This window comes from Sus scrofa, chromosome 6 (genome assembly GCF_000003025.6).
Source record: "Sus scrofa isolate TJ Tabasco breed Duroc chromosome 6, Sscrofa11.1, whole genome shotgun sequence".
Taxonomy (NCBI): Eukaryota; Metazoa; Chordata; class Mammalia; order Artiodactyla; family Suidae; genus Sus; species Sus scrofa.
In genome coordinates this window covers 60,578,609-60,604,136 of record NC_010448.4, presented here as the reverse complement: position 1 = coordinate 60,604,136, position 25,528 = coordinate 60,578,609, and the positions used below count along the sequence as shown (strand labels likewise).

Sequence of the window (25,528 nt, the reverse complement as noted above, 5' to 3'; positions counted from 1 at the left end):
GGCTCAGAGACCATGACCCAGTGTCCGCATTTATAAGCATCTTCCGTAGAGGGAAGGATGCCATGAGATGGTGTCGCAAGTTGGCAGAATTTCTGCTGCGTAGTCAGGGTCTCTCTGACGCCGGGCTTGGAACTCAGTTTCCGCTGGTCTGAGGGCAGCCTGGTCAAGGCCACCCTTCTGGGCCTCCCTTGCAGCTGGTGTTCTGGGCCATGGGAAGCGGGCAGAAGTAATGTGCCCTCCTCATCCACCTTCACCCCATCCCTCTCTCCCCGTGCTTCCCCCTGCCCGGAAGTCGTCCCTGGGGGACCACGGCCCCCCCTGCTCTGCCTCCCCTCCCCCAGCTTGGAAGAAGGAAGTCCTTCCTCGCTGGGGATCCCCGGGGATCCTGTACTTCTCCTCCTCCCAGCACTTCTCACATCCTCATGGTTGCCCATTCCTTTGTCTTTCTGACCCCCGCCAACTCCACAGCATCCCAAAGGTGTCTGCCAGGTGTGGCTGGCAGCCTGGCAGCAGGGCAGGTACTCTGAGTGGGAGGACGAAGAAGGAGGTACTTCTGGACTGAAATGGCTCTCAACCTGGGCTGCACCTCCCGGTGGGCTTTTTTTCCCCCCAGCTCTATTGCGATAGAGCTGACATATAACCCTGCATGGCTTAGCAGGTACAATGCGTAGATTTGATTTTATATTGCAATATTATCACCACCACGGCACTAACACCGCCATCCTATCACAGATTTACCATTTCTTATTTATTTATTTATTTGTCTTTTTGCTATTTCTTGGCCGCTCCCGCGGCATATGGAGGTTCCCAGGCTAGGGGTCAAATCGGAGCTGTAGCCACCAGCCTACGCCAGAGCCACAGTAATGCAGGATCCGAGCCACGACTGCAACGTACACCACAGCTCACGGCAACGCCGGATCCTTAACCCACTAAGCAAGGGCAGGGACCCGCAACCTCATGGTTCCTAGTCGGATTCGTTAACCACTGCGCCACGACGGGAACTCTTTTTTTTTTTTTAATGATCCCATCACCACCTGGGACTGACTGAAGCCCACTGTCCCAGACAGAGACCCCCACCCCCACCCCAACCATGATGAGTCCATGATTAAGAAAATGCTATAGGTTGCTTTGAAGCTCTGCAACTGGCAAAGACTAGACCTTGCCATAATTTAGCAATGACTGGGTTTTTATGAGCCTTAAAGGACTAAGAATCTTGACCTTCTCACGCGTGCCTAGCATTCCTTCCCTGGTCAGAATATAAGCAGCTATGGGCAGGAAAAAGCCTTTTGCAGCAAAGAGCTCTCTGCAGGAGGCACCCCCTTGTCTTGTCACTAACCTTAAACCAAGCACATCCCTGCTCCCTGCTCATCCCCGGCCCGAACACACCCTTCAGATCTTTGGTCACACAACACCATGTCTAATTTGCTGGTTCTTTCCGTGGAGCAAAGACGTAGAAATGAAAAATAAGTAAATAACACATGGCCAGCGCTCTTCCCCAGCCTCCGCTTCCATAACCTCGGGACCAAGCTCTGAACAAGGCAGCCTCTAAGGAGAGATCACAAAGGGTCCTCGAGCCTGCACACGGCAGGGGATGGCGACAGCTCGGACTCTCCCCCTGTGATTACCTGAGAAGACACCCCTGTTTCTCTTTAAATGCTCTCATGGCCGAGCAGAACCTGTGGAGGTGTTTGGGGGGCCGCTGAGCCCACCATCTCCCCGGATTGCTGGCACTCTGATGAAAGGCATCTTTCCACTCCACCGTGTGAGTATTGACTTTGTAAGTGGCAGGGGGATGGATTGCATAACAAGAAACCACAAAGAAAAGTCTTGATGCCCCTCCCCGACCCCAATAAAGGATGTCAGGAACAGCCAGGTTTCCTAAGCATCCTCACTTTATCCCTTCCCCACACCGTTTTCAAACTTGAGCGCATCAGAATCACCTGAAGGGCCGCTTAAACCCACGAGCGCTGGACTCCCTCTCCGTGTTTCTGGTCTGTGGGTCTGGAGTGGGCACCTGGGAATTTGCACTTTTCCCAGAAGGTGCTGGTCAGGGAGCCACCATTTAAACACCAAAAGCCTGAGAACTTTTTTTTTTTTTTTGGCCTCGCCCGAGGCACGCGGAAGTTCCCAGGCCAGGGATTGAACACGAGCCACAGCTGTGACATCAGCCACAGCGGTGACCATGCCAGGCCCTTCCCTTCTAGGCCACCAGGGAAATCCAGCCTGAGGACATTTTCGATTTTAATTTGCATGAAACAGTAACGAGTTATGACGCAGGCTGGCTCCCGCCCATGAAAGCGGGATGCTTCAGGGGAAGCCCCTTGCCCTGCAGGATGCAGGGCACAGGGCAGGCGTGGGAAGGCCTTGGGAAGGCAGCGAGTGGAGCCACGTTTCACCACCAGACCTCCCCACACCGCGGAGGTCCGCTCGCAGGTGCGTGGACCATCCTGATCTTGCTCAGAGTCAAAAAGAAAGGGCACCTTTCCCAGAGGCACGGGAGCCAGGAATCCAGAGAGGGGTTACACATTCCACTTGAGACACCAATGACAATGTGTGTTTTTTTCACACACCACCAAGCAACCCTCTGACACCAGGTGGCTGTCCCACAACTCAACTCCATTCGGACACAAGCTGCCCGGAGACAGTGTCAGGTCCCACAGGTCAAGGGCTCACAGGCGGCTCCCTCTGGGTCAGACGCCAAATGCAGGCCCAGGCTGTCAGCTATGCTTCTAACCCGCCGGCACGGATTTGTGGTCTAATGACCCCCTCCTTGGGCTCAAATTTGTTGGACTGGCTCACAAAACTCAGAGGGCCATCCTACTTACCAGACCACCGGGTTATGACGACAGGATCTAAGTCTGGAACGGCCTGCTGGAAGCGAAGCCGAGGACGAGGTGAGGGCAAAGGGCCTGGCGCATCCTCGCTCTCTCCTGCTGCATCTCCCCAGACCTCCGCCTGTTTGCCCACCTGGAAGCTCTCAGAAGCCCGGCCACCTGGGTGTTTAGAACCTCTGCAAGCTCGATTCCATCACCGGCCATTGCCAATCTCCATCACAAGGCTGTCTCCCAGGCAACCAGCCCGCATCCTTAGGTGCAAACCCAGAGCCGTCTCATTAACACAGCAAAGGCGTCTTTGTCATTCTCACCACGTAGGGAATTCCGAGGATTGCGGGAGCCCTGTGTCCGGAATGGGGAGAAAGGCCAAAACAAAGTCTGTTTCTTAGTATAAACCCCTCTTGGACATTGCTATGTAATCACGCTAATACTAAAGGTACCACATAGGTGGCTGGCAGTGGGTTTCGACCTCAAGGGGACATGCTGAGTCTCGTTACCTGCTCCGTACCCCTGGCCAAGTGAGGCAGCCTGCTTCAGGTTTGATTTTTTTTTTTTTTTTTTTTGTCTTTTTGCCTTTTCTAGGGCCTCACCCTCAGCATATGGAGATTTCCAGGCTAAGGGTCTAATCAGAGCTATAACTGCCAAGCCTACGCCAGAGCCACAGCAATGTGGGATCCGAGCCGCGTCTGCAGCCTACACCACAGCTCACAGCAACGCTGGATCCTGAACCCACTGAGCAAGGCCAGGGATTGAACCCGCAACCTCATGGTTCCTAGTCAGATTTGTTAACCACTGAGCCACGACAGGAACTCCAGGTTTGATCTTTTTTTTTTAATTTTTATTACAGTTGATTTACACTGTTCTGTCACATTCTGCTGTACCGCAAAGTGACCCGGCCACATACACACATGCATTCTCCTCCTATTACCATCTATCATGTTTTATCACAAGTTCCCTGTGCTGTAGAGCAGGATCTCACTGCTTATCCATTCTCGATGTCGCAGTTTGTTTGCATCTACTAACCCCAAACTCCCCGTCCATCCCAGCCCGTCCCCATCCCCCTTGGCAGCCACAAATCTGCTCTCCAGGTCTGGGAGTCTGTCTCTGTTCTGCAGACAGGTTCATGTCTCAGGATGGATTTTCTAATTGGTGGAACACGGGGCTGTTGAGAGGAACTAGTCATGGCACCGCGGTGAAGGTTAAGAAACAAAAGCATTTTACAGGCTCGGGGAGTTCCCGTCGTGGCGCAGCGGAAACAAATCCGACTAAGAACCATGAGGTTGCAGGTTCAATCCCTGGCCTCGCTAAGTAGGTGAAGGATCCGGCATTGCTGTGAGCTGACGTGGCTCAGATCTGACGTTGCTGTTGCTGTGGCTCTGGTGTAGGCCAGCGGCTGCAGCTATGATTAGACCCCTAACCTGGGAACCTCCATATGCTGCAGATGCGGCCCTAAAAAGACAAAAGAAAAAAAAGCATTTTAGATACTCGGGCACAGGAGTACTTGGTACACAGTAGCATTCACTGATACAAATTCTATCAATCAGAGAACATCTTTTTTTTCTCTTTTTTGGCTGCCCCATGGCATATGGAGTTCCCAGGCCAGGGATCAGATCTGAGCTGCAGTTGCACCCTACACTGCAGCTGTGGCAATGCCGGATCCTTAACCCACTGTGCCAGGCAGGGATTGAACCTGCTTTCATGCGCTCCAGAGACAATGCCAATTAGTTGCGCCACAGCAGGAACTCCTAAACAGAGAACCTCTATCGTTTTTGAAAGCAACAATGTCGCAGCCATTTTGCATTTATCATCATTAAAACATAGTTCTAAAGCAATCACCGATGGTTACTGAATGCTTGCGCCAGGCCCTGTCCTAAGAGCCGTGGGTGTGGCAGCCTTGTGTGTGTGTTGACTCAGGAGAGGCCATCCAGCATTTTAACAAGAGGACCTGAAACTGGCCACCCGCCCGTTGCTAGGTAGCTACAGCCCCAGGTCAGGACGCTGAGGACAAACACTTAACCAGGATGCCCTGTATCAGGAAGCAGGGGCAGAAAGAGAGATGGCCCATCTGAGTTGACTGTGGAGCCAACTGAGGTCCAGGTTCTAGCATTTTGCTTGGTGTTCAGGAAACACTCTGAGAAATGCAGCTGGCGTTAGCCTTAACAAAGCAGAAGCCTGGTCCAGATCAGTGGTCATTCTTGCTTTGCTTTTTTTTTCTGTTGTCTTTTTAGGGCCGCACCTGCAGGATATGGAGGTTCCCAGGCTAGGGGTCCAATTGGAGCTGTAGCCACCAGCCTACGCCAGAGCCACAGCAACGTCAGATCCAAGCCATGTCTGCGACCCACACCACAGCTCATGGCAACGCCAGATCCTTAACCCACTGAGCAAGGCCAGGGATCGAACCCGCAACCTCATGGTTCCTAGTCGGGTTTGTTAACCACTGAGCCACGACGGGAACACCTTGCTTTGCTTTTTAAGCAGCTTGAACCATTAGCAAATGAAATCTGGGGGCTGGAGGTTGGGCAGTGCTTCAGTCTGAACACCACCAGCCAGATTCTAGATCAGACCTAATGGGCGGGGGAAATAAAATCAGAAAAGCATTGAAAGAATTAGATTAAATGGGGCAAACATCACTGGTTAAGGGTACAGGATGGCCCTGACTTCAGACACCAGTCCTAAGTTCCAGGGTCAGGGGCCGCCTTTGCTTCTGCACTTATTGGCTATAAATTCGGAGATTCCCATCACTTCCCTCAGGTTTTGTTTTTTGGTGGGGTTTTTTTTGTTTGTTTGTTTTTTGTTTTTTTTTCTTTTTGCCTCTTCTAGGGCCGCTTCCCGTGGCATATGGAGGTTCCCAGGCTAGGGATCTAATCGGAGCTGAGCCACGACAGGAACTCCAATTCCCTCAGGTTTGATAACTCTGTAGAATGACTCCCAACTCTGGAAAGCACTAGACTTAGGGATACTGTTTAATTAGAAAGGGTACAGGGAGTTCCCCTGAGGCGCAGCAGAAACGACTCCGACTAGGAGCCGCGAGGTTGTGGGTTTGAACCCTGGCCTCGCTCAGTGGGTTAAGGATCTGGTGTTGCCGTGAGCTGTGGAGTAGGTTGCAGACGAGGCTCAGATTTGGCATGTCTGTGGCTGTGGCTGTGGCTGTGGCCGTGGCCGGCAGATGTAGCTCCTATTGGACCCCTAGCCTGGGAACCTCCATATGCCACGGGTGCAGCCCTAAAAAGACAAAAGACAAAAAAAAAAAAAAAAAAAAAAAAGAAAAAAAAAGAAAGAAAGAAAGAAAGAAAAAGAAAAGAAAAGAAAGAAAGAAAGGATACAAATTCCGAGCTGCCAAAGGGAGGCTGGGAGAGTCCCGGATGCAAAGCTTCCATTGCACGCTGGCACGCTGCAGTGTATCACCTGCCAGGAAGCTCACCCAAGCCGTGGGCATCCAGGGTCTTACCGGGGTGTCATCAAGCAGGCACGGGTGACTGGGTCACGGGCCCCTCAATGATTTAACTCAATCGTGGGCCCACAGCATCTCCTGCCCAGAGCTTGGGTTTATCAGGCGGCTCCAAGCCCCGACCTCCAAGCACCGCGGTTGGTCTCTCTGACACTGAGGCTCATCAGTGCAGGAGCGTGGGCTTCGACGAATTCTCTGATATGGCTATTGATTAACACTTGTGGCTTAAGGGCTCCAGGGAGTAACATCCCCACAGGCCTTGCTTACTAGAGGGAGTGTACCTCGCCCAGATGGACACGAATCCCTAAAACCATGACTCAGTTTATGGAAAGAAAAGGGCAAAAAAATCCATGAGGCTTATGGGAAATTTCCTCCCCTAAGACTCCTATGGGACAAGGACTGATATAGGTAACTGAGCAAGGCCAATGGGAGAAAACCACATCTTTCTGGATCCCGTGTTGGTCCCCCCCATCTTTAAGGGATTAAAAACTCCTATAGACAATGGGGGGGGGGGGTTTCTTCTCCCCGCTCCCAGCAGCCCTGGGAGCTATTTGCTTTCCTTTAAAAAAGACCTTGCTTGCCCGTGTGTTCACAGAGGTCAATCTTCGACTGCGTGAGCAAGACCCCGGATTCCGGTATCATCTTTCTGGCTTCAGCACAACCAGGCCTGCCCCCAAGCTACCATGGGTCATCTCTCAGCATCCCTGCTCTGTGGTCCGAGGGGCCCACCCTGGGATAACAAGGCCCTCCTGCCCCTGTGTGATTCCGAAAGCTTCAAGTTTCCCTCCCAGGGACCAAGGGACGAAGGCCAATCCCCTTAACATCCAGAAGCCTGCAGGGTCAGCTTAAAAAAAAAAAAAAAAAAAAATCACTATGACAACCGGCAGAGGCTGGTGATGACGTTTACAAGACAAAGAGACTCCTTCTCCTGGCTCCCCCAGTGGAGCAGTGGCCACCAACACCAGCCCTTCCCCGCAGAGCAGGGTAAAGACGGAGGAGGCATGGACCACCCCCCCGCACCCCGGTCGCCCCCAATCTGTCTCAAAAGGACCGCGGGCGACTTCATTGCCAATGACCCTGGGGCCCTGGAGGCCACGCAGAGGGGAGAGCCCTGCACCAGCAGCCTTGCCTGAATTATTTTATGCTTGTTTTTTTTTTTTGGTCTGGGAAACGGGGGAGGGGGTGGGAGAAACCAAGCCCCAGGGGATGAAATACCAGGATGCCACTGGGTAGGGAGCACAGGAGTCATGAGCTGCCTCCTTAGGAGAAGACTTCCTTGGGCCCCGCTGCCCGGGTCGCCATCCTGGGTCATCCCAGCTCCCGAGGGCCTGGGCCTCCGTTTTCCTACCTGTAACACGATAAGAGGGATGGCACAAGCACTCAAGGCTTTCCCTGTATCAAGCCCTAGGGCAGCACCTGTACACCCACAGCGCTCTGGGCCGACTCGAAGGCCACTTTCCTGCATGCAGGGGAGAAGCCAGAGAGGCCCCCAGGCTCCCTGCTCTCCCAGCCTCCTAGACGACCGTCCCTTAAGCAGCCCCCTCGCCTGCTTGACCCTCCAAGCCCAGAGGAGGTACCTGCACGGCCAGGGGGAGCCGAGGGGTCCGATGGCCGATACACGTACGTCCCCAAGGTCAGGTCCAAAGTAAGAGGCGTGGAAAATCGGAGACTGACAAAATAAGGCTTTCCAATATATTTTTTTTCAAAAAGGGGGCATAATGCGGCTTCTCGTTAAGGCTCCGCTGCTGACTCCTTGCCCCAAATCCTACCCCCCGGGGTCTCCGAGGTGCTGAACCAAGTTGCCGGCGAAAGGCCCGCCCCGCAGTTTGCCGCGAGGGTCAGCAGGCCTGCAGCCGCCGATGCTGGGCCAAGGCCGCGCTGCACCTGAAGACCCTCCCGCAGTCCCCGCAGAGGTTGGGTGGGCGCCGCTGCCTGCGGCGCCCTGCGACAGAGGTGCCGGCGTCCGCGCGCCCCTGGGGCGCGTCCCCGCCGCGCGCCCTCCCCGCCGGCGCGCGGACGCACGCGTGCGTCTCCCGGTGCCGCGCCAGGTGCGCGCACTTGCCGAAGGCCTTCCCGCAGCGCTCGCACTCGAAGGGCCGCTCGCCCGCGTGCACGCGCAGGTGCTGCGCCAGGTAGGGACGCTGGGTGAAGGCCTTCCCGCACTCGGGGCACCCGAAGGGCCTCTCGCCCGTGTGGATCCTCCGGTGCTGCAGCAGGGCGGCGGGCGAGCGGAAGGCCCTGCCGCAGTGCCCGCACCCGTGCGCCTTGGGCTGCACGTGGACCTTGCGGTGGCGCGCCAGGTGCGCGCTCTGGCTGAAGGCCCTGCCGCAGAGGCTGCAGGCGTACGGCCGCTCGCCCGTGTGCACCCGCCGGTGCTCCACCAGCGCCGAGTGGCGCGAGAAGGCCTTCCCGCACGCGGGGCAGTCGTAGGGCCGCTCGCCCGTGTGTGTGCGCCGGTGCAGGACGAGCGAGGAGCTTTGCGAGAAGGCGCGGCCGCAGTCCCCGCACGCGTAGGGCCGCTCGCCCGTGTGCACGCGCCGGTGCAGGAGCAGCGCCGAGCTGTGGCTGAAGGCCTTGCCGCACTGCGCGCAGGGGAACGGCCGCTCCCCGGTGTGCGTCCGCTGGTGCACCTTCAGGGCCGAGGGGTAGCTGAAGGCTTTCCCGCACTCGCCGCACTGGAACGGCTTCCTCCCCGTGGAGATTTTCTGGTGGTCGAGGAGGTCGGCTTGCTGCTCAAAGCTTTTGCCGCGGATCGGACACCGATGCCGCGGTCCTTCAGCAGCCGCGTTCCGAGGTGTGTGCGCCGTCGGGAGGGCGTTCCTCCCACCGCCGTAACTTCGGTGACCTCGGTCCTGAACGCTGGTCAGTTCTCCCAGGAGCGGCTCCGGGTCATCCGGTGGGTCCTGCCTCCAGGCCTCTTGGAGCTCAGCACACTGAGTGCCCCGCATTGCAGCCTCGTGCGTTTACTCTCCAGAAACATCCCTGCTCTTGTGTGTCCGGCCAAGTCGCGCCAGCTGAGAGGTTGAAAATGCACATGTTATCCAAGGTATTTTTTACCCTTTTTTCCTTTTTTTTTTTTTTTAAATTAAATCATAGTTGATTGACAACGTTGTGCCAGTTTCAAAGTGACTGGGTCCCGCATTTCTTTTCTTATATTATCTTCCATCATGGTCTATCCCAAGTGATTGGAGAGTTCCCTGCGCTGTACAGCAGGATCTGAGCATCCATTCTCAATGTCATAGTTTGCATCTACTAACCCCAAATTCCCCGTGCATCCCACTCCTTCCCCCTCAGCGGCCACAAGTCGGCTCTGTCTGTGTCTGTGTCTGCTTCTGCTCTGTGGAGAGGTTCATTTGTGCCATATTTTAGATTCCACGTAAAAGTGCTATCCTATGGGATTTGTCTCATGGGATTTCTAAAACGGAAAAAAAAAAAAAAAAAGGATTTCTGTTCTTGGGTGAGCACCCCCCAACCCCCTCCCCAGATGAGGCCTCGGGGCTTAGCTCCAAACAAGTTTATCTCGGCTCCACCTCCTTGCTGCTGAGGGACCCCCGCCCCCCTGCCTCAGCCCTCAGCCTTAAAAAAATGGACTGGATCATTTCCAATGTGACTCAGCAAAAACGAATCTGACTGGTATCCATGAGGAGGCAGGTTCGATCCCTGGCTTTGCTCAGTAGGTTAAGGATCCATATGCCACCAGTGTGGCCCTAAAAAGACCAAAAAAAAAAAAAAAAAAAAACTGGATTCTCCAGCCTCCAGGGGGTGGAGTGGCTCAGAACAAGCCATGGATGCAGAGAGGGAGTGAACTCCGGTCCTCTCATCCCCCTTTGAGGGCGACAATTGCACCAGGACGGCTCTACTGCCAAGTTCATCCAAACCAATTAATTACCTCCCAAAGCCTCCACCTCCAAATAGCTCCATTGGCCATTAAAGCTCCGACATAGGAATGGGGTGGGGGCAGACAAACACTCAGTCCTTAGCCCCAGGGAATGCCAGCAGCTTCTACCTGCCAGAAGTAGCAAGGCGAAGGACTCTTCCTTAGGCGGTCAGTAAATGCAGTCCTCCCTGGGCTGCTGGTTCAGGTGAAGGGCTTCGTGACTGAAGGAAGGAAGCCAAAGGCAGGACAAGCAAAGACCCCTTTAGGATTTAGGGGTGAGCAAAACTAATAAATTTTAGAGCACAACAGACCTTTAACTAGTCAGTGTTTTTCAATCCCTCATTCATATTAGAATCTTCTGGGAATAAAAGCAATGCACTGGCCAAGACAAGTGGAATGAATTTCCAGAGGTGGGGTTGGGCATAGGATTTTTTTTTTTTTTTTTAATAGCTCCCAAGTAGCTCTGACGTCCATACAACCAAGACTGAGAGTCACTGCATGTGCAAAGTTTATTTGTTTATTTTGCTTCTTTTTTTTTTTTTTTTGTCTTTTTAGGGCCACTCCAGCAGCATATGGAGCTTCCCAGGGTAGGGGTCCAATCAGAGCTGTAGCCAGCCTACACCACAGCCTCAGCAATGAGGGATCCGAGCTGCATCTGCGACCTATACCACAGCTCACAGCAACACCGGATTCTTAACCCACTGACCAAGGCCAGGGATTAAACCTGCATCCTAATGGATGCTGGTCGGGTTTGTTAACCACCGAGCCACAAGGGGAACTCCTTATTTTGCTTCTTAACACCACACCCTTGGTATACAGACGTTCCCAGGCTACAGGTCGAATTGGAGCTACAGCTGCCAGCCTATGCCACAGCCACAGCCATGCCACACCAGGGCCATGTCTGCAACCTACACCACAGTTCACAGCAATACTCCTTAACCCACTGAGCGAGGCCAGGGATCGAACCTGCATCCTCATGAATACTAGTTGGGTTCATTAACCACTGAGCCACGAAGGGAACTTCACAAAGTTTATTTTTAACATGAAACATCATTGTACTGCTCCAAATAGAAAGCCAGTATCATGTTGGGGACCAGGACAGGGTGCCCCAAAATATGCCTCAATGGCACTTTGATTATTTTTGTGGGTTTTTTTTTTTTCTTTTTTCTTCTTTTTTAAATATTTTTGTTTTTGCGTTACAAACCCTTGTGTCAAGGGCTGACTTTCAATAGATTGCAGCGAGGGAACTGCTCTGATTATTATTATTATTTTTTTTTTTTTTTTTGTCTTTTTGCTATTTCTTGGGCCACTCCCGCGGCATATGGAAGTTCCTAGGCTAGGGGTCGAATCGGAGCTGTAGCCACTGGCCTACACCAGAGCCACAGCCACGAGGAATCCGAGCCGTGTCTGCAACCTACACCACAGCTCACGGCAACGCCGGATCGTTAACCCACTGAGCAAGGCCAGGGACCGAACCCACAACCTCATGGTTCCTAGTCAGATTCGTTAACCACTGCGCCACGACAGGAACTCCTGTCTTGTGTCAATTTTAGTATTAGTCTAGCCACAAGAACTCAAGAGGGGTGGAAGGGGAAATTTCCCGTCCTGACCATCATGGTCCTAACAGCAAACACAATGAAAAGAGAGAAAGCAACTGAAAAAATAACTTCCTGACCACATGTCTCCAGAGGTCATGGGGGCACTGACTTAGCTGGAGTCCTATTTCAGAGACCCAGGGAGGGAAATATGAACTGGCTTGATTTTGGTACAAAACTGGAAAAAACCAACCTTGTTGAAGTTGAAGCCACATCTGAGACAAAGAGGAAAAAGCTGCTTAACAGCACAAAGTGCGGGGTACCAAGGCCATTGGGGGCACGAGATGTCCTGACAGCAATGTTAGCACTGAACGAAACCTCCAAATTCAGTTGGGCACCCCTTGAATTCCCACTATGGCACAGTGGGTTAAAGATCCGGCTTGTCTCTGTGGAGATACGGGTCTGATCCCTGGGCTGGCACAGTGGGTTAAGGAACTCCACCTGGGATTCAATCCCTGGCCTAGGAATTTCCATATGCCACCGCCACTGAGGCAAACAAAAAAGAAAAAAAAGTGTAATTCACATCAATTGGGGAATTCCTGTCCTGGTGCAGTGGAAATGAATCTGACTGGGAACCATGAGGTTGAGGATTTGATCCCCGACCTTGCTCAGTGGGTTAAGGATCGGGTGTTGCCGTGAGCTGTGGTGCACGTAGCAGATGCAGCTCCAATCTGTCATTGCTGCGGCTGTGACATAGGCCGGCAACTGTAGCTCCCATTAGACCTCCTGCCTGGGAACCTCCATATGCCGCAAGAGCAGCCCTAAAAAGTAAAAAAAAAAAAAAAAAAAAAAATCAATTGGGCACATCTTGGTTAGTTCACAGATGGGAGATGATGGAGGGCAAGCTTGGACCAAAGAGCATGTCCCATGTCACCGGGCAAAGTCAGGGGCAGTGCCTGGACCAGAAGCTGGAAAAGCCCATCCCCACCATTTTCTACCTGAGGACAGGTGGAAGGGCTGGCCAAGGACTAGGAACTAACCACGGTCACCAGCAGTGGCCATGACAAGGACAAGCTTCTGGAATTCCAGGGTCTTATTGAGAGGCATGGAATAGCATAGTTACACAGGTAGGTGAGAAGTCCCAATAAGGGACAATTAAGGTAGGGAAACCTAGGGAACTTTGGGAGATCACTGTAAGTTAATAATTGTTCAAGATGGAGTTCCCATCGTGGCTCAGTGGTTAACGAATCTGACTAGGAACCATGAGGTTGTGGGTTTGATCCCTGGCCTTGCTCAGTGGGTTAAGGATCCAGCGTTGCTGTGAGCTGTGGTGTAGGTCGCAGATGCGGCTTGAATCCCACATTGCTGTGGCTCTGGCGTAGGCCGGAGGCTACAGCTCCGATTCAGCCCCTAGCCTGGGAACCTCCATATGCCCCAGGTGTGACCCTAGAAAAGGCAAAAAGACAAATAATAATAATAATAATAATTGTTCAAGAAAGCCATCAGAACGAGCAGATTTGCTTGACTAGTGGAGGCAAGAGCTATGCCTCAGGTCATTATTGGGTGGGGGATGGAGGGAGGCCTGCATTCAGGTTCAGACCAAGGGCAGGAGTTTAAGGACCACCCTTCTGCTGATTTGAATCAGCATCTTGATAGTCCTAGTTTGAGCTTACAGGGTCAAATACTCTTACTGAACACCAAGGAGGAGCTACGATTTGAAGAAAGAGGAAAGAGGCAGTCTTTTCCCTTCCCCGCTCCCCCTGGATTATAAAAATGTAGCCCATCTAATCCCCAGGGCAAAGCCTCCTTGCCTGTCCCCATGGATCTCTCACAGGCTTCTTGTCTTTTTTTTTTTTTAATTTTTAATTTTTGCTTTTTAGGGCTGCACCCACGGCATATGGAGGTTCCCAGGCCAGGGCTCGAATTGGAGCTGTTGCTGCTGGCCTACGCCAGAGCCACAGCAACGCCAGATCCAAGCCACATCTATGACCTACACCACAGCTCAGGGCAACGCCGGGTCCTTCACCCACTGAGGGAGGCCAGGGATCGAACCCACACCTCATGGTTCCCAATCGGATTCGTTTCCCTTGTGCCACGATGGTAACTCCACAGGCATCCTATCTTAATAAATCTATTTCTTGCCTGTCAGTTTGTGTCTCGCTGAATTCATTCTGCGTGGAGGCATACAGAAACTGAACATCAGTAAGTCCAGACACTGGGTAAGTGATTCTAATTTAAAAACTGTGGGTTCAGGTCCCAATCTGGGTTTAGGCTGGGTTTGAGTCCCAGCAGATGGGTTCAAGTCTCAATCTAGATTCTGGCTAGGTTCAAGCCATAACCATGAGGACGCAGGTTGCATCCCTGGCCTCGCTCAGGCTCAGCGGGTTAAGGATTTGGCATTGACGTGAGCTGCAGTGTAGGTCACAGATGCAGCTGGAATCTGGCGTGGCTGTGGCTGTGGTGTAGGCTGGTAGCTGCAGCTCCTATTAGATCACCTGGCCTGGGAACTTTCATATGTCACGGGTGAGGCTCTGAAGAAAGACACACACACACAACCCCCAAAGCACCCAGTTTGCAAGTCAACCATGAGACCCCAGAGCAGGGGAGGGACCTGTCCAAAACCCAAGGGAACAATGATCACGATGACAGTCAGAGACGCTAACACTTGAGTGGCTATTGTGTGCGGCGCACCATCTCAAGGCTCTTTAATCCTCACAGCAACCTTCTCTAGGAGTCAAATTCTAGCATCCTCCTCCTTTTACGGATGGCGAAACTGAGGCACAGCGCTAGTGTACCTCGACCAGGGTCCAAGAGCTACTGAGGGCGGCGGAAGGGGCTCCAAAGGTCACTTCGCAAAGCAGGGGAAACAGGCCCAAAGCAGAAGAAACTAGGGGTACAGGGTAGGCCGCCCGTTGGAGGGGGCAGCGGCTCATTATCCGCAAGCCCTTCAAATCTGTCCCATCTTTTCCCAAAGGAAGCTATGATGTCACATGCGGGGGGGCTGTTACCATGGAAACATGTAAGCTGATTCAGAAACCGGGGCTGGGGAATCTACGGATCGCACTTACCTCCCGGGACACTTCTATGGAGCGCGCACTTCCGGCCAAGGAAACGCGGCCGGAGCGTCTGGTTTGCGCAGGCTTCGCCTTTGCCCAGCGCAACCTGCGACAGCGTCGTGTCGCGGGGGGCTTGAGGACCCCCAGACTCGGCCGACCGAGAACGCGCGCTGGGCCAACGCACGGCGCACGCGCACCCCTTGACCTGTCCTTCAAAGCCAGCGCTATGACGACTCCACCAATCGGAATCCTTCTTTTACCCTGGCCCCGCCTCATTCTCTGGCTTCCGGCGTCTCTCTCTGTCTCCAAGGCAACTTTCAGCCTGAGGGCCAGAGACTTCTGGGTATTGTAGTTTAAAAGGGGAGGAGACAACGAGAGTGCCCTTTTCCATAAAAAGAAGAACATGATAAAAATCTTATATTCAAGGATGACTTCGTGGCTAGAAAGCTCTGGCGAATGGTTCCACCAACTTATTTTCTAGGGAAGCGGGAAGGAGGGGGAGGGAGGGGAGGAGGAAAATGGTCGCAGAGACTTTTGGGAGTTGTAGTACCGCACGCTGCGGCGGGGCAGGGAGCCCGCAACAAGATCAGGCAGTGGTCACCGAGCAACTAGGTCGCCGGTGGAAGTGAGAAAGACCCCCGATCCAGCGTTCCCGTTTTCTTTCTCTGGCACTGCTTGCCTGGTCTTGCCACGGTGTCCGGGCCCTTTCGTTGGCCTTGGGGTCATTTGTGGGGGAGGTTCGCCCATCACTTGTGAACTTGTGTTTGGGCGGGTTGTGGGAGGATGCTTGGGGAGTGGGCGTTTGTGGGCTGCCGGCCTGGGATCTGGCAAGCTTGCTTTTTTTTTTCTTAGAGTCCAACCGGCAGTATATGGAAGTTCCCAGGCTAGGGGCCCAATCGGAGCTTCAGCCACAGCAAGGCGGGTTCTTAACCCGCTGAGCGGGGCCAGGCATCGAACCAGCGTCCTCTTGGATACTTAGTCGGGTTCTTACCGCTGAACCTCAGCAGAAACTCTCTGGGAAGCTTTCTTGAAATAGTCTATAGAAAATGATCGTGCCTGGGTGCCTGCTTTCTAGCAACTACTCAGAGCCTTCACCGGATTCATTGGCTCGTTTTTGTTTATTGTTATTTTTTATTCCCAGTTTGGTTGGAGACCTTCAGGCCTGACAACCTAGGCCACTATGGGGTCTCAAGAGCACCCCTGCATCCCCTTGACCGCCTGGGCCTTCATCTAGTCATTCAGCAGTTCATTACAAAATGCCCCGTTGCCATGGAGACAGCAGGGAACAAGGTAGGGGACGGCTGTTTTCAGCGAGGAAACTCTGAAAGGGAACCAGTGTTTCTCAGTCTCGGCGTTGTTGACATTTGGGAGTGGGGCTTGTGTACTGTAGGGTGTAGAGCAGCACCCCTGGCCTCCACCCACCGCTGCCAGGAGCCACACCCCACCCTGCCCCCTAGTCCTGATAACCAAAATCATTCCCAGAGATTGATAAATATCTCCTGGGGCGGGGCGGGGGCGGGGGACAAAGTCAGCCTCCACCACCCCACTCGCCCCCAACCAATGCTCTTCAAGGGCTTTTCCTTAAAAAAATCACTGCTTTTCCTAAGCAGTAGTATACTTTGCAGCTCCTTGGTCCCCTGGTAAGCTCTCTCCAGCTCATTGCAATCTGCTGTGTGTGTATTTGAAGGCTGCTGAGAGACTGGATCTTAAAGGAGCTCGTCACAAGATGAAAACGGTAACTGTGAGGGGATGGATGTTGCCATTGCAGTGGTCAGTTCACAATACACACGTGTATCAGAATGAAAGGGAGCCGGTCCTTTCCCTCCACTTCCTCCACTTGCTTTTGTCTTTAGCCAAAGAATAACTTTAATCAAAGAAAGGAGAAAAGGCAGAAACAAAGGAAAACAGTCAAAACCAAACAAAAATAGTGTCGTCTATAAGCTAAGTCCAGCATCTTTAGTTCTTATTCAAGGGTTATAGATAATATTCTGAGCCATAGCCTCTGAGCTGGTTTGAGAGACCGAAACCCCCACCAGGTGGAAGAAGGTAACTGCATGGCGACTGGACGGCCGCCGTGACATAAGCTGACATCAGGAGCCACAATTCCAAGAACGAGCTTCAAGGAAATAAAAACAAACCGACGGTGGAACTGAAGGCGAAGTGTTCTTAAAACAATCAAGATGGTGCTGGTCAGACAGGCAGCCAAACAGAACCTTCCTCATGGGGTGACTGCCAGAATGAAATGTGAGACAGGATTCTTGGCACCCCTGCCACCCCCCTCGCTACATCGATATACGTTTCAGTGGAAGAACTGGGCATTCAGCCATTTCAACAAGTGCACATTTTATTACGGCTACGGGCGGAAGTGTTGAGAAAGGCTTAAGAGGAGGTGTGGGGAGCACCCCTGCAGAGGCTGGCTCAGTGACTCTCTGGGCGCATCTTCTCAGAGACACCTTCCTGCCACGCCTCTGAGCAGACAGGCGCTATTCCTCAAAGGACCCAACGCGTTACCCTCCAAATCGGTCATCTAGGGGACAGAGTTTTCTCGGAGAGGTGAGACTGTCTGCCTGGGAGACGGAGGAGTTGTGACGGCGGAGTGGAGGTGCAGCAGGGCTGCTAGAAAGCACAGCAGGGGTCACTTCTAAGGAAGGGAAGAAAGAAGAGGGAAATGTATTTGTGCCTCAATTTACATCCCAGGCCATTCTCCTCACCCGCTGGGCTCTGCTCGCTCTGTCCCTCCAATCCACCAGGCTGATGCACCACCTGGAACATGCTTCCCTAGATCTCAGCTGGCCAGCTAGTCTCCATCACTCAGTGTAAATATCTCCTCCTCTGAGAGGGGTTCTTCTGATCCCCAGGGGACCAACACTGCCCCCTCCAGTTCCTCTCTGTCACAGCACCTTCCAGGAAACTCAGGTGATTGCTGGTTTATCCCCTGCCTTCCCACCAGAGGGTGCACTCTGTGAGCACAGGGACCTCCCTGGCTGTCCCCATCCCCCTCCACCTCCACCTGGCACATTGGGGTCATGCTGGATGGTGCTCTGATTGAGTATATAAGGTTTGCCCTGGGATAGATCAAGGGGTCTTCTTGCTCCTGGAGGAGCACACAGTCTAGAGCAGGGGTTCAAAAACTGCAGCCTGACGGTGGCTTTATCCCTTTTTATAGTTTTTTTTAAAATTGGGGTCAAAATCCACATGACATAGAATTCACCATTTAACCATTTCAACAAAACCAGGATGCATCATAGAACAGTTACTCAATAAAAATGTATTGACAGCATTTCTCAAGAAGTTAAGCACAGAATCATCCTATGACCCAGCAGTGTTTTTCTTTGTCTTTCTAAGGCCAAAATCTCAGTAAATGGAGGTTTCCAGGGTAGGAATCGAATTGGAGCTGTAGCTGCCAGCCTACACCACAGCCACAGCAATGTCAGAGCCAAGCCGAATCTACACCACAGTTCACGGCAAAGGTGGATCCTTAACCCTTGAGCAAGGCCAGGGATTGAATCCGTGTCCTGGTGGACATTAGTTGGGTTTGTTAACCGATGTGTCACAACGGGAACTCCCTAACCCAGCAATTTTGTTCCTGGGTGTGTACACCAATGAACTGGAAGCAGATGTTCAAACAAAAACTTGTAGACAAAATGTTCACAGCAACACTAGTGACAAGTATAAAGAGGGAAAAAATGTCTTTCAGCTGAAGGATGGATAAACAAAATGTGGCCTGGTCGTGCAATGGAATACTATTCAGCCATAAAAAAGAAGTACTGGTGTTCCTGTCATGGCTCAGCAGTTAACAAACCTGACTAGCATCCATGAGGACTGGGGTTCGATCCCTGGCCTCACTCAGTGGGTTAGGGATCCGCCGTTGCCGGGAGTTGTGGTATAGGTAGTAGATGGAGCTCATATCCCGCATTGCTGTGGCTCTGGCATAGGCTGGTGGCTACAGCTCCGATTGGACTCCTAGCCTGGGAACCTCCATATGCCACAGGTGTAGCCCTATAAAGACAAAATAATAATAATAATAATAAGTACTGATACTTGCTACAACTTGGAAGGACCTTGAAAATATTATGCTAAGTGATGAAGCCATACACATATATATGGTTCCATTTATATGAAAAGTCCAGAATAGATAAATCCATAGAGAGAGTTGATGAGTGGTTTCCCCAGGACTGGAGGGTGGGGGCGGGGGCGGGGGGTGGGGATACTGCTTATGGGTACAGAGAGTCCTTGGGGGATGATGAAACATTTTTGGAGCTAGATATTGGTGAAGGTTGCACAACATGGTGCACGTACCACATATCCCTAACAGTAAATTTTGTGTTACACGTATTCTGCCACACCTTACAAGAAGTCTCCCACACAACGTTTATTGAGGGAATTCCTAAATGAATTCCTGCAGCGCCCCATGTCCCTCTCAGGTGTAAGCAGTGGTTTGAGATTGCGATGATGAATCGGGGACTTTTCATTCAATTCTGTGACTCTAAAACTGGAGTTTCACAGACCCACCCGGGGTTCCCTGCTCAAATGCTGGGCCACGGGGACCAAGCCCTCCTCCCAGCCGAGGACAAAACGCCCTCCCCAGAGGGGACATACCTGGTGTCCACTTCTGGGTTACAGTAATGGCAGTAACACTGGGAGGATGAAGGTGACGTGAACCGGAAACAGAGGAGGAAGGGCAGGGAGAGGCGAGTCAGCCGCCATCCCTCCCCTTCTCCCCACTCCTCCTTCCTTCTCTTTGGCCCCCCTCCCTCTCCGCCTTCCCTCTGGTGGTGACATCCTGGGTGCTGTGGTTCTGTTCCGCCTCCCCTCTCGCTGCTCCCACTTCCTGCCCCATCTTCCAGCCAGTTTACCGCTTCCCCCGGTAGGGACACGACCCTCTACCCTGGGGGTCACTCAACCTCATCACGACGTTTTGACCAGGGCCAGTCTGCTGTGGGGCTGTCCTGTGCCACACGGGACGTGGGGTGGCGGCCCCAGCCTCTACCCGCTCAAGCCGGTAGCAACCCCTCCCCCCATTGTGGCCCCCAGAAATGGCTCCAGACGCTGCCAGGTGCCCCTGGGGGGCAAGATCACCCCTATCTGAGAACCATTCATCTAACAAAGGCCCAAGCCCGGGACCTGCCTCCTTGGGCCTCTGCTTTCCCATCCCCCACACCAAATCATGGGCGCTTCTACTTACTGGTTCAACTGGTGACAAAAGGTCCTCCTCCCTCAGTACCTTCACCAACACCCCGCCAGGGCCTTGGGTACCAGGTCCTCCCTCCCACCCTCTGGGCTGCCTCCCCCTCCGCCTCTCCTCCCCATCCATTCACCCTCCCCAATTAGGTACCTGCTCCGCCCATCCTTCCTCCCCTCCCCAACCAGTCCATTCACCCCTCCCCCTGTCCATTCACCCTCCCCCATTAGGCATCTGCTCCTCCCATTCTTTCTCCCCTCCCCCTGTCCATTCGCCCCTCCCCATTAGGTACCTGCTCCGCCCATCCTCCCTCCCCTCCCCCCCGTCCATTCACCCTCCCCCTGTCCATTCACCCTCCCCCATTAGGTACCTGCTCCGCCTATCCTTCTTCCCCTCCTCCCCCCACCCCCCGTTCATTCACCCTCCCCCATTAGGTACGGGCTCCTCCCTCCGTGCTCCCCTCTCCCTTTCCCCTCCCCCTCGCTCCTACCCAGTCGCCTTTGTTGTAGGACACGAACAAGAAGGTGAGGATCATGTAGACGCATCTCAAGGAGCTCCATCTGGTTCTTTTCTTCAGTGGCTTCTTGGTCGGGATGGGGGTTGGGAGAAACTTCACTGGGGAGAATCAAACAGACCCGACTGACGCGAAGGCGTGCGGCTCGCGGATCTCTGTCCGCACTGATGCTTCTGAACTGCCCACGCACAACCCATCTGCCTCCCTGGCTGAAACTTGGTCCATTGAGGCCGGGTTCCCCACCTCCCCTCTGCATCCTCGCGCCAGCCCCACCTCTGTCTCCTGCTGACTACGGCCGGCCGCCCCAGCCTCCTAGTCACACTCCTCGCGGGGCTGGAGCGCTGGGGGGCTGGGGGGCTGGGGGGCTGTGAGGCGTGTCCATCGGACCCTACCACCTCCTCGTTTCGGACCTCCTCTAATTTTTACCTGCCCAACATTTTTCCCCCTGCTTTTTCCATTTAAAGTTTTTTTCCCCGTTTAAATTAATTAATTTATTATGTCTTTTCAGGGCTGCACCTGAGGCATATGGAGGTTCCCAGACTAGAGGATGAATTGGAGCTGTAGCTGCTATCCTACACCACAGGCACAGCAACTCGGGATCCAAGCCGTGTCTGCCACCTACACCACAGCACACTGGCAATGCAGGATCCTTAATCCGCTGAGCGAGGCCAGGGATTGAACCCGTGCCTCATGGATGCTAGCTGGGTTTGTGAACCACTGAGTCATGACAGGAACGCCCCCATTTTAAATTTTAGTGAAAGTATTATATACCAAAAAAAACAAACAAGAAAAAAAAAAAAATCCAACTGGAGTTCCCATCGTGGTGCATCCGAAACGAATCTGCCTAGGAACCACGAGGTTGCAGGTTGGATTCCTGGCCTTGCTCAGTGGGTTAAAGTCCTGCGTTGCTGTGAATTGTGGTGTAGATCACAGAGGCAGTTTGGATCCTGCATAGCTGTGGCTGTGGTGTAGGCCAGCAGCTACAGCTCCGGTTAGACCCCTAGCCTGGGATTCTCCATATGCTGTGAGTGCAGCCCTAAAAAGCAAAAAAAAAAAAAAAAAAAAAAAAGAAAAAGAAAAAAAGAAAGAAAACCAACTAATACAAATAAAATTAAATATAAAATGCATCTGAAACAATAAAATATCTGTGTGGGCCACTTTAAAAAAAAATACAGAATGGAAGTGGGACTTGAAAATTCCCTGAGTGGGTTAAACCCATTAGGAGTCCTTAAAAACTAACCTAAATCCAGCAGCTTTCAGGAACATAAGTGAAATTTAAATTATTATTTTTTAACTTACTCTATAATTTCCTGCGGGAAAAATTTTACATATTAGGGTGAGGTTGAAATTGAAGTAGTTGACCTAGAATCCCACCATTTCCAGGCTCATAGAAGCCAAGAGAATAAGCCTAAATTATTTCTTTTAAATGCCTCTGATAACCACAAGAGGAACTTAGGTCATCCCCCCCCAACCCTCAAATGGTATGTGGCAGTCCCCTTTAACCAATCCCACCGCCGTCTGTCACCCCCATTGTAACACCCACCCTTTTAAAGCACAAACCCTTTCCTCAATTTCGCTTTATAAGCTACCCTGCCCCTGGACTCTATATCACTTTGAATTTGAAAGCTCCCAGTCTGAGAACTGTTTTTATACACACAATAAACTCTCAACACTATTTTACTGTTCTGGCAATTTGTGATTTCTGGATGTCCACCATAACTCACCTCTCTAAATGGGCTCCCAGTCGAAAAATAGAGCAGTGTAAAGGGAAATACACATTGAAAAAGAAAAAAAAAAAAAAATCAGGAAGAGACTCCCCCTCCCCTTTTCTTAGAGAATTTACTTTAAAAATTGTAGTTGTCATTCCTTTCTCTGTCCCTTGGAAATGAATGCAAATCTTCCAAAAAGGCTACATAATCCTCCTGCCAGCTTTACAACCTGACACAGGAAATGCCCTTTTTAAAGACCCTGGAAGCTCTCTTGGAAAAGAAGTTAAACATCCAGTTTCGGTGGGAAGGCAGGAGCCTAACTTCTGCAAGCCCTTTGCTTCGAGGTGTAAAACTATCTCCCAGCGTAAATCGATGAGAGCTTTATTTTCCCTTTGGAGAAAGCCAGTTGGGTGGCACAAAGGGCCCCCTCAACTTCCAGGAGAATTTAAGACGGATAATAAATGGTGCTGTCTCAGTGGTGCTGTACTTGAGGTCTAGTTACTGTGTATCTTGAGAACATGTATGTAACGGGTTGTATCTACCTGGCTACATAAAAAGAGACGTCTTTTCGTCTTTGCAATGCCTTGAGCGGATATCTTGAGATAACACTTTCCATTCTAGTTTAATACTGATTCTGAAATAAAGCTGGTTTCTTTCTCTTTTACCTTTGTGGAGAGGTTTTCTGGGTTGGGAGGAGATTTTGTTAATTACATTTCACCAACATCCTAGTATAAACCCCTCTGGTACACTCTCCCAATCAATGGTATATTGTAGGTACACAAGCACATCTGTAAAAAGGGAGAGCTTCTCTAAACATCAGATCTATAGCCCAGGGCATTCATGTGGCCCCTGGGAGGTCTGCTCTCCTCCCAAATGCTTTTGGGGGCCAGTAAAGCTGAATCATCTCTGACATTCGGTCTTGGGGTTTGCTAGCTGGCTTGGATGGATTAGCAAAGATAAACTTGTTTGTAAACACTGTGATTCCTTTTTTGGACCAGACTTATTCCCTGAGGTTCCCAGTACACTGTCCGGCAAAGGAGCATTTCAGGAAGTATGAACCTTGATTGAATTAAAGATAAATGTTAAAAAAAATTTTTTTAATGATAGCTTCTTTTCTTCCATGGTAATCCCAATAGTCTCATTTCTTTTCTCTTGTCTGAAAAAGACCTGCCCTAGATTACACCTCTGGTGCAAAAGACAGAAGTAGTAGCCAGAATCACAGGTGATTTCAGTGGGGCAGCTCTCAGTATTTCACCGTGAACCAGGGCTATAAGTTTTTGGTAGCTCCTTTTTATTATATGAAGATGTTTCCTCTATTCCTGCTTTGCTATTTAAAAAAAAAAATCATGAATGACTGTTGACAGGTTTTTGTTTTGTTTTGTTTTGTTTTTTTTCTGGGCCATGCCCACAGCATGTGGAAGTTTCTGGGCTAGGGACTGAATCCATACCACAGCAGTGGCAACACCAGATCCTTAACCCACTAAGCCACCAGGGAACTTGTGGAAAGTGACTATTTTTAAATTGATGGAAGATTTCATGTAAGGTCAGTATGTTTGTTTCTTCCTTAAATGTTCGAGAGAATTCACCATTAAAAGCATCTGACCTTGGGAGGTTTGTGTGTGTCAGTGTTATTTAATTACAGGCTAAGTTCCTTTAATAGAGGACTATTCAGATATTCTTTCACCTTTGGTTTTTTCTTTTGCTAGTTTGGGTTTTCCTAAGATTTTGTCCATTTCATCTAATCTTTCCATTCAATTGGCATAAGGCTTTTCAAACTATCATCTCACCATGTTTGTAATAACTGCAGGATCTTGATAAGGTTCCTTTCTTCCCTGCTGGTTTTGCTCACTGTTTCTCCGTGACTATGTCTATTATCAGTGGTGCTACGGGACTACATTTTTACTGGTCTTTCCGGAAGAACCCTCTGCTAAGTCATGTTGACTGTACTGTGCTTTTCTTCCCTTTGACTTTTTATCCCTTCCTTCCTCGTACTCAGGTTCATTTTGGTTTTTCTTTTTTAAAATTCTTCAGATGGGTACTCAAATCATTGTTTTTTTCTATTTCCCTTCCTTTTTTTCTTTTACTATATGCATGTAAACACCAATGAACCTATCTACAATATAGAAACAGACTCACAAAGAAAATGGACTTGGGGGCGGGGGAAGGGAGTGGGATGGACGGGGAGTTGGGGGTTAGTAGATGCGAACTATGACATTTAGAGTGGATAAGCAATGAGGTTCTACTGTACCGCACAGGGAACTGTATCTAGTCTCTTGGGAAAGAACAGGATGGAAGATAATATGAGAAAAAGAATGTATATATATATATGTATGCCTGGGTCCTTATGCCAGACAGCAGGAATTGGCACAACACCCAATTAATGGGTGTAATTAAACCCAAGTTTAATTTACAAAATAAAAAAATTTAAAAACGGAGTTCCCATAGTGGCACAGGGGAAACAAATCTGACTAGGGTTTAATCCCTGGCCTCACTGAGTGGGTTAAGGATCCAGCGTTGCCGTGAACTGTGGTGTAGGTTGCAGATGCAGCTCAGATCCTGCGTTGCTGGGCTATGGTGTAGGTTGGCAGCTGCAGCTCCGATTGGACCCCTAGCCTGGGAATCTCCATATACCGAGAGTGCGGCCAAAAAATAAATAAATAAATAAAGGCAAAAAAATGTATTTTTTAATATATGCATTGAAGATGGTATTTTCCTCTCTAGCACAATTTTGTCTATATCCTTCAGGTTTTGATAGTGTTATCCTTATTATTATTCAATTCAAAATTGCAGGAGTTCCTGTAGTGGCTCAGTGGTTAACGAATCCGACTAGGAACCATGAGGTTGTGGGTTCGATCCCTGGCCTCGCTCAGCGGGTTAAAGATCTGGTGTTGCCGTGAGCTGCGGTGTAGGTTGCAGATGCGGCTTGGATCCTGTGTTGCTGTGGCTGTGGTGTAGACTGGCAGCTACAGCTCCAAATGGACCCCTAGCCTGGGAACCTCCATATGCCGCAGGTGCGGCCCTGGAAGAAGACCAAAAAAATGTGAATTGTTTTTGAGATTTCTCCTTTGTCCCATGGGTTATTTAGGAGAATACTTATTAATGTACAAGCGTGGATTTCTTTTATTGTTGATTTATAGCCTAATTCCACTGGGCTCAGAAAGTATACTCTAAATGACTCCCACCTGACACTGGCTTGCTTTACAAACCAATATATGGCCGATTGTGGTAAGAAAAAAATTCCTTGTTCACATGAAAAGATTGCGTCTTCCGCCAATGGTGGGGGCAGAGTCCCCACATGTGAGGCAGTTCATGGCTGTTCACTGTTTCAATCTATATTCTCATTCAGTTTTAGCTACTTGTTCCATCATCTACT

The 25,528-nt window shown here is 51.1% G+C and overlaps 1 protein-coding gene across 2 annotated transcripts; it reads right to left on the bottom strand.

Moving 5' to 3' along the window:
* Positions 7,431-14,972, bottom strand: LOC100620869 (zinc finger protein 239). 2 transcript variants are annotated; one of them, XM_005664876.3, is made up of 3 exons: positions 14,763-14,972; positions 10,289-10,380; positions 7,431-9,296 (listed from the first exon to the last, which is right to left on the bottom strand). In XM_005664876.3, the coding sequence occupies exon 3, from the start codon at positions 9,228-9,230 to the stop codon at positions 8,121-8,123; it is 1,110 nt and encodes a 369-aa protein (XP_005664933.1). In that variant the 5' UTR covers positions 9,231-9,296; positions 10,289-10,380; positions 14,763-14,972; the 3' UTR covers positions 7,431-8,120. The 2 variants fall into 2 exon arrangements, with proteins under 2 accessions (XP_005664933.1, XP_003356126.1); XM_003356078.4 differs by lacking the exon at positions 10,289-10,380.